Raw genomic sequence first — 12,588 nt, 5'->3', positions numbered from 1 at the left:
AATTTTTTTCTCACTGTTTTTATAATGTTGCAGAAAAACACAGCACAGAAAATGGAACAACACGAACGTAAATTATGCAACTGTTTTTCATCTCAATTAATTGTTTTATTTGGGCTAAGCACACTCATAAGAGTATATTGGAACCTGATCCATATAAAAAATACAAAATATTTTAAAAAATGAAGCGTGAACAAAACCTTTTAAGTATATTGACAGTGAAAAAATGGAATTCATATGAATCCTTAATATGGAAGTGTGGATGACCCTTAAAGTTACAAAACGAATATTTTAGATGGTAAAAGAAAATGTCCTATGTGTGCTTAGATAGCTACTGAAAAGGCAATAATGACAAGTTAAACAACTTTCTATATCAATTGCTAAACGCTGTTTACTCCTATGGAATAAAAATCTATCCAAGGTTACGTGTTGATCACACTGGAGCACAGCTTGTTGAAGTTGAAGCAAATATGCCCATACTGTTAGGGGCTGACCTGATGGGTGGATTCTCTAAGCTTCAGGTCAGGGTGAGAAACGGACGGAAGGCGATGGCACATTGGATAGGACATCAGCCAGATAAGAGTAGTAGGAAATTCCAGGAAACACAGAGCTCTGTGAATGTTTAGTCAGTCCAGGACTTGCAGAAAGCAAATGGTTAAAAGCAGAGTTGTATGCTATCAGCAGACAGATGGTCTTTGGTAGGGACATAAACAGCAGTGATGAACAGGCAGACTGAATACTTACTTTTAGAGAAGATATACACTGTTGCAGCAATGTTTGCAGTATGAAAAGCACCAAAGAAGAGTTCTTTATGCTTGCAGCAGATGGAGAGTCAACTGCAAGTCTAGGCCAGGAAGTAAATGCAGATAATAGCTAAATAAACAAGTTTGCTGAAGAAAGGATTAGCCAGCTGAGAGAAATGGATGGTGAGGCGAACTGAAGAACCCAGTAACTTAATAGTAAACGCTTACTCAATTCTCTGACACACATAGCTGTCTGAGTTGGCCTTAAAAGGCCTTGAGTGATGATGTCACAAGAGTCCCCCTGGCTACATGAGAAACTTTCCTTGGACCATAGCAAAGGAAGGCAGCCATAGGAGAAGGAGGATAAAACTGTGATTTTATTAAAATGATATAATGCAGACCAGTAAGTGACACATTGCTGGAATTGGAGTCTATTTCCCTGCATCATGCTGCTCTCAGATTACTTAGTAAAGTCTTGGTGACATATTCCATTTCACTACGTGACTGTCCCAAAAAGTATATGCTACAAATAACAGATTTTTTGCACACCAGTTTTATTACTCAAATCTAACATTTTTACTCGTCACACAAACGCTGTGGCCTGTGGTGGCTGTTTTTTTTTTTTTTTTTTTGGAGTGTACCAAACATTTTTGGTTGATCGTTTTTGCAAAATGGGGAATTGTGTTAATAAATACAAAAGACAAGTAAAAAAATACAGATATTTGACTGTGTGACTGCCTCACAAGGAGTTCGTGGAGCGCCCCCAAGGGCAGTGAGGTACTCGGTACCGGGTCCTTCCGTTCACAGGGGGATGTCATAGTGGCTGACCCGGTCCGTGGCCCTGGGACGTCCGTTGAAGAAGGGAAAGGTCTTTAACGGGAGTGTTCATGACGCCACCTGTGGTATTCGGTCAGAGTGACCGACGCTGCTTTAAAGGGAACCTGTCACCCCGTTTTTTCAGATTGAGCTATAAATACTGTTAAATAGGGCCTGCGCTGTGCGTTACTATAGTGTATGTAGTGTACCCTGATTCCCCATGTATGCTGAGAAATACATTACCAAAGTCGCCGTTTTCGCCTGTCAATCAGGCTGGTCTGGTCAGGTGGGCGTGTTCACAGCGCTCTTTTCTTCCCCAGCTTTCCGTTGGTGGCGTAGTGGTGTGCGCATGTCCAAGGTCCGAATTCCCTGCGCCCACGTGAAGACACAGCGCGCGATCTGCGCTGTAATCCCTTGCATCGGTGGGGGCGGCCATCTTCCTGGGGCCGCGCGTGCGCAGATGGAGTGCTCTGCTGCACGGGGCTTCAGGAAAATGGCCGCGGGATGCCGCGCGTGCGCATTAGAGATCGCGGCGGCCATTTTCCCAAAGCCGAGATGCAAACTCGGATTTGGGAAAATGGCCGCCGCGATCTCTTCTGCGCACGCGCAGCATCCCGCGGCCATTTTCCTGAAGCCCCGTGCAGCAGAGCACTCCATCTGCGCACGCGCGGCCCCAGGAAGATGGCCGCCCCCACCGATGCAAGGGATTACAGCGCAGATCGCGCGCTGTCTTCACATGGGCGCAGGGAATTCGGACCTTGGACATGCGCACACCACTACGCCACCAGCGGAAAGCTGGGGAAGAAAAGAGCGCTGTGAACGCGCCCACCTGACCAGACCAGCCTGATTGACAGGCGAAAACGGCGACTTTGGTAATGTATTTCTCAGCATACATGGGGAATCAGGGTACACTACATACACTATAGTAACGCACAGCGCAGGCCCTATTTAACAGTATTTATAGCTCAATCTGAAAAAACGGGGTGACAGGTTCCCTTTAATGGGGTCCGCTGGGGTGATGTTATGGCAGCTAGATGGTATACCTTCCCACAGGTGAAGTATGTCCCCAGGGCTTCCCAGTGTGTAGATGGTGGATGGTGAGAGGCGCAGTGAAGAACGAGGACACATGGTTGCAGTCTCTTTATCTTTTACTGAAGGCTTCAGCATCCACAGTCCAGGGCACCAGACCACAGGGCAGGCAGAGTCCGGCCAGTTTGGAGGCAAAACCAGAGTCCCCTTGTCCAGGTAGAAATCAGTAGCCTTCCTCTAACGCCGTGGTGTTGTAGTACCTTACTGCTAAGCTTCTCATAAGGTCCTCACAACTGTTGAAGATGTTACAGATGTTATGTCTCTCTCTGTCCCCCAGATGGATAGGACAAACCCGTATGACCGGTGGCTTGAGGCGTTTTACAGGGACTCTATCATGCCCCAGCCTCTAAGGGGTGCCACCTTGCCTCCTGGGTGTAGGGGCGGACAGGTAACGTGAAATTAGCTATCCTGCCGGTCTCTGGAGCGAGGCATGAAGGATCGTTGCTCCCTCGGTGTTCCGGCTACCGGGATCTGTTATGATCAGGTGACCTTGGAGCAGCATGAAAACTTTCACTGGAGTAGGTGGTAACTATACTGACCGCAAACCCTGATCTTAACACCGCAACTAGAAGTAGCCGTGGGGTTTGCCTAACAAAACCTAGACACCTCAACACAGCCGGAGAACTAAATACCCCTATAGATGGAAATAGGAATAGTACCTTGCCTCAGAGCAGAACCCCAAAGGATAGGCAGCCCCCCACAAATATTGACTGTGAGTAGTAGAGGAAAAGACACACGCAGGCAGGAAACAGGATTTAGCAAATGAGGCCACACTAGCTAAATAGGAAAGGATAGGACAGGATAATAAGCGGTCAGTATTAAAAATCCTTCCAAAAATATCCACAGCAGAAAATACGAAAACTCCACCATCTAACTAAAGATGTGGAGCGTATATCTGCAACTCCAGAGAATCCAACAAGACTGAGAAAACACTGACACAGTCTAAGCTGGACAAGAGAAAAACAAATGAATAGCACAGAATATAAGCACACTGCATGTGTGCCACAGAAAAAGAAACAGACACTTATCTTTGCTGAATTGGCAGCTAAGCAGGAGAAGCCAGAAAGTGATCCAACACTTCACAAGAAACATTGACAACTGGCAAGGACTAATGAATCCTGCACACCTAAATATCCCAGTCAGAACTGCAATCAGCAGATACACCTGGCCAGGACTGCGACTCAAAGACAACTGCATTCCTACCTACAACCACTGGAGGGAACCCAAAAGCAGAATTCACAACAGGGATCCTGTGCCTCAGAGGGAGGCAGCCTGTGTAGGGCAGAACTCTTCTGATATCCACTCCTTTGCTACGACTTCTTCACACTCTCTACAATTCAGTGTCTCTTTCTAGAAGCTGCCGCACTTAGGGCAGGCACAGCTCCGTGTCCTTCTGTCTCGACCTGTGACATGATCCCACCCCTGTCAGGGACCAACTACCTGAGCGAAGCTCAGCCAGCAACTAACTAGCTTCCTCCCCAGGCAACCAGTTTTACCTAAGTGCCCTAATAAATAGGAGCAGAGCTCCCCATGGTGGAGAATGATATTACTGCAACGACCAGGACCCTGGGGCGCTGCACTTGCATCACAAAGTATTGATTTTTACACTATGCTCCTGATTGTGGAGGTGTCAAGTGTCGGACCTCCATCGATTTGATATTGTTGACTCATCATAAAGATAGGTTATCAATATGCTGTGATGTACTTATACATCTCCTTTAATTTATGCCTACTTAGATTTAGAAATTAATAAAGGTATATTTCCACAATTACCGTACCTTACAAATTATCACTTTGCTCCTAACATTGCGGGGTCCTCCGCCAGTCTCTGTATTTCCTGTCCCGGCAACATCTGGCATGTGACTGGTGCCAGTGATTGGCTGCAGTGCCCAAATATCCATATTATTTTGTTATAGACCCTATTGCATGTCTTTTTTAACAGGGGTGAAAATTGCCTTTAAAGCGAATCTAACAGTAAGGTATGATTCCTAAGACCTACATGTCCATATAACTGCTCAAGAGGGTTGATCCTACTGACAGATTCCCTTTAAAGAGAACAAATCAGGTTCATGCTACTGCTCGAACCACGGATAACATGAATCAGTCACTGTCTGCACAATTGCAAGCAGGTATGTTTCACAATGAAATTCTTCAGTGTTTTAGATAATGCATTCTTTGAAAAACCAGCCCGGAACTACTTGTTTCGTATGTACATGGGGAGAGTCCCGTCAGTTAACTGGAGTGGGGCAGGGAAAAGACAACTGACAGGCCTCTTCCTATTTGTGCACATAGGAAAAGAAGAGTGAAGCAGGGAAAAGCTACTAGGGACCTGCCTCTTGAACTAAACATCTGCCATCAAAATTTCAGATTACTGACTTTTTGCAATTTTCCTCATTACTGTTCACATCTTAGTTTCTGTTATCAAGGTAATGCAAGCAAGTTACCAATTTGCCAATACATTTCAAGTATTTACGTGTGTCCTGCATCTCTGTAAGCAAGTTACTAGTTTGCCAATACATTATTCTGTGGTTAACCATATCCCTGATACAACTTTCTGATTTCATATGTTTCTTCTATAAATCATATTTCTGCTGCAAGTTCCAGACTTCATGTACTAATTCTCTCTTATCCATGTGGTCAGCTTTTCTACTCCATCATTGCCTTCAGTCTGTGCTGCTCACCCTGACCTATAGCTTAGAGAATCCTCCTCACCGGGTGAGGACATAAAACCCCAGGTGGCTTTTCAAAGTATGTCATTAATTTCATAATTTCAGTGTAAAATATACCTGGCTGCATAGTTTCATAATACGAGTGTAAAACTTACCTGGGTGCTTTTGCGCAGTCAGGCTATGATTCATACTGCCCGTCGTTTGGACAGTATGAATCTATTTTCACATGTATCTATTGGCACTATATAAAATTATGTAATCACCAATCATTTTCCATGCAGAGTTGATTTTAATATCAGGCCAGAAAATATGTCTTTCTCTGAAAGTAAGACATTGTATATCTACTTAACAAATGTATCTGTACACAGACAAAAGAAGCCCTTCTCCAGATTCTAAAAGACACTTCAGAGCATGATCACTTCAATTTCATATTGTTTGATAATAATGTTATTCAGTGGAAGGATTCTTTAGTCAAAGCAACTCCAGAAAATCTAGAAGAAGCTAGAAAATTTGTCCAATCAATTTTACCCCGTGGCTGTAAGTACTTATTAAGTTACAAAAAAAGTATTCACAGTTTTCACAAGGGTAGATGTCATTCTGCTTCTGGAAATATTTGTATTTTTTGCATTGTTTATCATTTTAGTAATAATTTCCTGAAATCATCTCAACTTTTCCCAAAAACATGATTGCAAATTGCAACTTTGTTTTTTTTGGTTTTTTTTTAAATCTTTGAAAATATAGTTTGTAAAGAGCATCTATTTTACATGGACATTGATCACAGGATTCTCTAGGAGTGTTTTAGTAGGCTGCACTGTATAATTACCCTTTGAGCAACGCCCCCTTGGTAAAGACCGCTTTTTGTTTGTTTTATTTTGAACCATCTTACAGTTCCAGAGATAGAGGCCTTTTTATTTAGTGGTGCTTTTATGGGCTTTACCAAGAAAGTGTTGCTTTTATGGTCACAGGTAATATTGTAGAGCAGCCTAAAGACACGTCCCCAGAGAATCCTGTGAGCTGCACCCCTTTGGTAAAACCCATAAAAATGATCACTAAATAAAAAGGCCAATATCTCTGAAACTGTGTGGCGGATTAAAAAAAATAAAACAGCATATTTAGAGGAGTAGTGAGAATGAAATAATAGCAAAGTTGGCTGTTTTTGATCTGGTGATAGAACCCAACTAAGTCAAATTATGTGACATGTACAGTATTCTATTTACAATTTAGGTTCAGGAACTTTTGTGCTCTACTGTGAACAATAATTAAACACACTAAACATAAAACAGAGACTGGACTGACATGTGTCTGAGATGGTTTAGTGAATCCTGCTTTGAGCAGGGGGTTGGACACGATGAGCCTCAAGGTCCCTTCCAACTCTACCATTCTATAATTCTATGATTCTATGATAACAGACTGTTAAAATATTTTTTATTCATAGGGACGAACATCAATGACCCTGTGCTGAAGGCTGTTGATTTATTGAATAAAGCACATGACAATAAAACTGTTCCTGAGAGAAGTGTTTCCTTAATTGTTCTCCTCACAGATGGTGAAGCCAATTCAGGTAGGTAAAACAAGCAGTCAAACAGTTTGATTGTTTTGTATATTTTCTTTAAAAAAAAAATCCCGCAAAACAATTTTTTTTTTAGTTTATAATAGTTTACTTACATGGCTGCTACTGAACATTGGGTTTCCATAATAATGCTGCACGTACCTCTAATGTCGTCATCCAAGACCAGCTCAAAGGCTTGTAAATGTCTGAAAGCACATGGAGGTTGTGCATGCAGGTTGTGTGCAGTTGCTAGCTGAATACTTAGGTGGTACGCAGGACTACTCAGCCGCTAATGAGTGCTAGTCACACATCCAGCTCTCCTACAGCTAGTTGCCCGATTGTTTGCTCAGCACTGCTGTTGCTGAGTACCTTACACACATCCAGCTCTAATACAACTCAGCTCTGCTGTTCCTGAATTCTGGACACACATCCATCTCTGCTACAATCAGGTGCCTCACGACCAACTCAGCCCAGCTGTTCCTCAGTGCTGTACATACATCCAGCTCGACTACAATTACCTAGTTGCCTGATTCATAACTCAGCTTACTGTTCCAGAGTGCTGTTCCCACTTTCACTAAACCTCGACCAGGTAACTTACTACCAACTCAGCTATGTTGATCTTGAGTACTGTATGCTTATGCAGCTCAGCCTCTGCTAATCCAGGGTGACATGTGCACACTCAACTCTGTTGCATCAAGGTAACTGTCATCCTACTCATCTCTTTGGATTCACTGTGCTTTGCCCACACTCAAGTTTTCTGCATTAGGCTACTTGCCTGCATAATTGACTCTATTAATTCTAGGTGCAGTCTACACACACAACCCTGCTGCCATCTAAGACTACGAGCTTTGCTGATCCACATGTCTCCTTGTATAACCAGCGCTACAAGTCTTCACTGCTCAATGTGCCATCCATTTAGCCTAGCTCCACTGCATCAATGCCTGCCGTTCATGCTGGTCATTCTGACCTATAGCTGAGCCAATCCACCTCACCATGTGACCAAGGCACATATTATATTAATGTAATAGGATCTAAGTTTTAAAACACCTTGTAATGGGCATGTGAGCATCACAGCAACTCTAAGGCTTAGAGATATGAAGATGTGCTGTTTTAACTTTGCAGTAAAATGGTGCACTGTGTGAAAGGCTGACAGTAGAGATGAGCGAACCTTTCAAGATTCAGTTTCACAAGCGTACCCCGAACCCCATTAGATTCAGTGGGAGGCCAAACCAAATATATACACCTAAAGAGGTGACATAAAGCTTACAAACAGCTAAAACTATGGGTAGTCCCCATGAAAAGTGTCATCAATTGACCCACAGTAGAAATTTGCAAATGGCATAGAAGCAGTCAGCCATGGGCCATGTATGAGGTATCAGGGTGTTGCTCAGCATATACAGCTTGGAAATGAAGTTTTAATGAGGACCCGGAGGTTATGGGAGCAATGTAAGCCTTCTTAGCTGGGCGACTTGATACCTCATGCAATACCTCAAATTTATTTTTTTCTATTCCAGCCACACTCAGATGGCACAGACATCAGTTTCATAGACTACTATTGATAGAACAATTAAAGAAAATTAACACAGGTATTTGACTGAAACTAAATGCAGGCCTGCCTGTCTGGCAGCCCTACTACAGAGGCAACCCACCAGATGGAAAGCGAACTTGGAGTCTCCATATTTCAAAAATAATTGTCACACACAACTAAAGAGGCATTCATTTCCACAGAGTAGAAACAATATAAACAATATAATGGGCCTCTGACACACCTTCTACTACAGGCAACCCACCAGATGGAGAATTAACTTATAGTCTTCACATTTCAAAAAATTGTTTGTAAAATCAGCAACAGCAGGCACAGACTGCAATAACGCAAGATCAATGCATGACGCTAAAAACAACACCATTGTCTAGTCTGCCCATTTAGCAATTAGGGTGCAAAAGTTATTGGAGATCCATGACTTATTCATTTTAATAAAAGTTAGACGGTCTACACTTTCAGGGGACAGCCAGATGTGCTTATCTCTCAGGACACCACCAGCAGCGCTGAAGACATGTTCTGAGAGAACGCTGGCTGCCAGGCATGACAAAACCTCCAAGGCATGAAAGGCAAGCTCAGGCCACTCTTCCATTATTGAAGACCAAAATGCAAAAGGGTCCAAACCCCCCATGATGGCATTTATATTGAGCTCCAGATACTCCTACACCATCCTCTCCAGTCTTTCACAATGTGTCAGACTTGTACTCTGTCCTGCTGGTGCATGGGCTGGTCTAGAAAATGTGTGAAACGACTCACAGAAACTGCTTATGCCACTTACACTGCTGTGGGTGCCTCCCATGGCACCTACCTGTGCGACGACAGTCCTTAACTTTGAGATATTGTTATCTCTACAGCATCCTCCTCTGCTTCCACCTCTTCCTCTGGGACCAACACCTCCTCACGCAGATTATTCAAAGTGTGCTAAAGAATGTAGATGACCAAAATAGTGACGCTGATGATGGCATCGTCAGAGCTAATCATCTTAGTAGCCATTTCAAAACTGTGCAGAAATCACTGTCATATGAGAATCCTAACAGCGTGCAGTGAGCTGTTATGAACAGGTGATTCAGAACCACAATGGACCTAGTGGTTAAGAGCACACAAAGTGACCTGATAGTTACTAACATAGGACGAGCTCTAAGACGTGGGAACTCTGCTGACCGCAATCCCTAACCCTAATCCCGACTAACGGTACGGAGGTGCTCCCTCTGCGTCACAGAGCTTCCAGCAAGCAAGAAAAACCAATATAGCAAGCTGGACAGAAAATATAGGAAACAAAAGTAACACAAGCAAAACTTAGCTTATGCAGGGCAGACAGGCCACAAGAACGATCCAGGAGAAAGCAAGACCAATACTGGAACATTGACTGGAGGCCAGGAACAAAGAACTAGGTGGAGTTAAATAGAGCAGCACCTAACGACTTAACCTCGTCACCTGAGGAAGGAAACTCAGAAACCGCAGCCCCACTCACATCTACCAGAGGAAGCTCATAGACAGAACCAGCCGAAGTACCACTCATGACCACAGGAGGGAGCTTGACCACAGAATTCACAACAGTACCCCCCCCTTGAGGAGAGGTCACCGAACCCTCACCAGAGCCCCCAGGCCGACCAGGATGAGCCAAATGAAAGGCACGGACCAGATCGGCAGCATGAACATCAGAGGCAAAGACCCAGGAATTATCTTCCTGACCATAACCCTTCCACTTAACCAGGTACTGGAGTTTCCCTCTCGAAATACGAGAATCCAAAATCTTCTCCACTATATACTCCAACTCCCCCTCAACCAAAACCGGGGCAGGAGGATCAACGGATGGAACCACAGGTGCCACGTATCTCCGCAACAATGACCTATGGAATATGTTATGGATGGAAAAAGAAGCTGGAAGGGTCAAACGAAAAGACACAGGATTAAGAACCTCAGAAATCCTATACGGACCAATGAAACGAGGCTTAAACTTAGGAGAGGAAACTTTCATAGGAATATAACGAGATGACAACCAAACCAAATCCCCAACACGAAGTCGGGGACCCACACAGTGCCTGCGGTTAGCGAAACGTTGAGCCTTCTCCTGAGACAATGTTAAATTGTCCACCACATGAGTCCAAATCTGCTGCAACCTATCCACCACAGTATCCACACCAGGACAGTCAGAAGACTCAACCTGCCCTGAAGAGAAACGAGGATGGAAACCAGAATTGCAGAAAAACGGCGAAACCAAAGTAGCCGAGCTGGCCCGATTATTAAGGGCGAACTCAGCCAAAGGCAAAAAGGACACCCAATCATCCTGATCGGCAGAAACAAAACATCTCAGATATGTTTCCAAGGTCTGATTGGTTCGTTCAGTCTGGCCATTTGTCTGAGGATGGAAAGCCGAGGAAAAAGACAAATCAATGCCCATCCTAGCACAAAAGGCTCGCCAAAACCTCGAAACAAACTGGGAACCTCTGTCAGAAACGATGTTCTCCGGAATGCCATGTAAACGAACCACATGCTGGAAGAATAATGGCACCAAATCAGAGGAGGAAGGCAATTTAGACAAGGGTACCAAATGGACCATCTTAGAGAAGCGATCACAAACAACCCAAATGACCGACATTTTTTGAGAGACGGGGAGATCCGAAATAAAATCCATAGAGATATGTGTCCAGGGCCTCTTCGGGACTGGCAAGGGCAAAAGCAACCCACTGGCACGAGAACAGCAGGGCTTAGCCCGAGCACAAATCCCACAGGACTGCACAAACGAACGCACATCCCGCGACAGAGACGGCCACCAAAAGGATCTAGCCACCAAATCTCTGGTACCAAAGATTCCAGGATGACCAGCCAACACCGAACAATGAACCTCGGAGATAACTCTACTCGTCCATTTATCAGGGACAAACAGTTTCTCCGCTGGGCAACGGTCAGGTCTATTAGCCTGAAATTTTTGCAGTACCCGCCGCAAATCAGGGGAGATGGCAGACAAAATTACCCCCTCTTTGAGAATACCTGCCGGCTCAGACAAACCCGGAGAGTCGGCCACAAAACTCCTAGACAGGGCATCCGCCTTCACATTTTTAGAGCCCGTAAGGTACGAAACCACAAAGTCAAAACGGGAGAAAAACAGCGACCAACGAGCCTGTCTAGGATTCAACCGTTTGGCAGACTCGAGATAAGTCAAGTTCTTGTGATCAGTCAAGACCACCACGCGATGCTTAGCTCCTTCAAGCCAATGACGCCACTCCTCGAATGCCCACTTCATGGCCAGCAACTCTCGATTGCCAACATCATAATTACGCTCAGCAGGCGAAAACTTCCTGGAAAAGAAGGTGCATGGTTTCATCACCGAGCCATCAGAACTTCTTTGCGACAAAAAAGCCCCTGCTCCAATCTCAGAAGCATCAACCTCGACCTGGAACGGGAGCGAAACATCTGGTTGGCACAACACAGGGGCAGAAGAAAAACAACGCTTCAACTCTTGAAAAGCTTCCACAGCAGCAGAAGACCAATTGACCACATCAGCACCCTTCTTGGTTAACTCAGTCAACGGTTTAGCAATACTAGAAAAATTATTGATGAAGCGACGATAAAAATTAGCAAAGCCCAGGAACTTTTGCAGACTCTTCAGAGATGTCAGCTGAGTCCAATCATAAATGGCCTGAACTTTAACAGGGTCCATCTCGATAGTAGAAGGGGAAAAAATGAACCCCAAAAATGAAACCTTCTGAACACCAAAGAGACACTTTGACCCCTTCACAAACAAAGAATTCGCACGCAGAACCTGGAACTCCATTCTGACCTGCTTCACGTGAGACTCCCAATCATCCGAGAAGACCAAAATATCATCCAAGTATACAATCAGGAATTTATCCAGGTACTCTCGGAAGATGTCATGCATAAAGGACTGAAACACTGATGGAGCATTAGAAAGCCCGAATGGCATAACCAGGTACTCAAAATGGCCCTCGGGCATATTAAATGCTGTTTTCCATTCATCGCCCTGTTTAATACGCACAAGATTATACGCACCACGAAGATCTATCTTGGTGAACCAACTAGCCCCTTAAGGGGTACTGAAATTTGACCGTGATTTTATTTAGAAGGCGGTAATCAATACAAGGTCTCAGCGAACCATCCTTCTTGGCCACAAAAAAGAACCCTGCTCCCAATGGCGACGACGACGGGCGAATATGACCCTTCTCC

General features: G+C 44.3%; 1 protein-coding gene across 1 annotated transcript in view; it reads left to right on the top strand.

Moving 5' to 3' along the window:
- The window catches only part of LOC138647652 (inter-alpha-trypsin inhibitor heavy chain H3-like), an 80,743-nt gene that overhangs the window by 17,865 nt on the left and 50,290 nt on the right, over nt 1–12,588 (top strand). The window contains exons 9-10 of the mRNA XM_069736818.1: nt 5,683–5,851; nt 6,750–6,875. Of these exons, the coding sequence (XP_069592919.1) occupies nt 5,683–5,851; nt 6,750–6,875 (295 nt within the window). The remainder of the gene's footprint in view (nt 1–5,682; nt 5,852–6,749; nt 6,876–12,588) is intronic.

This window comes from Ranitomeya imitator, chromosome 8, assembly GCF_032444005.1.
Source record: "Ranitomeya imitator isolate aRanImi1 chromosome 8, aRanImi1.pri, whole genome shotgun sequence".
NCBI classification, from domain to species: Eukaryota; Metazoa; Chordata; class Amphibia; order Anura; family Dendrobatidae; genus Ranitomeya; species Ranitomeya imitator.
This window is presented reverse-complemented; position numbering and strand designations above follow the sequence as displayed.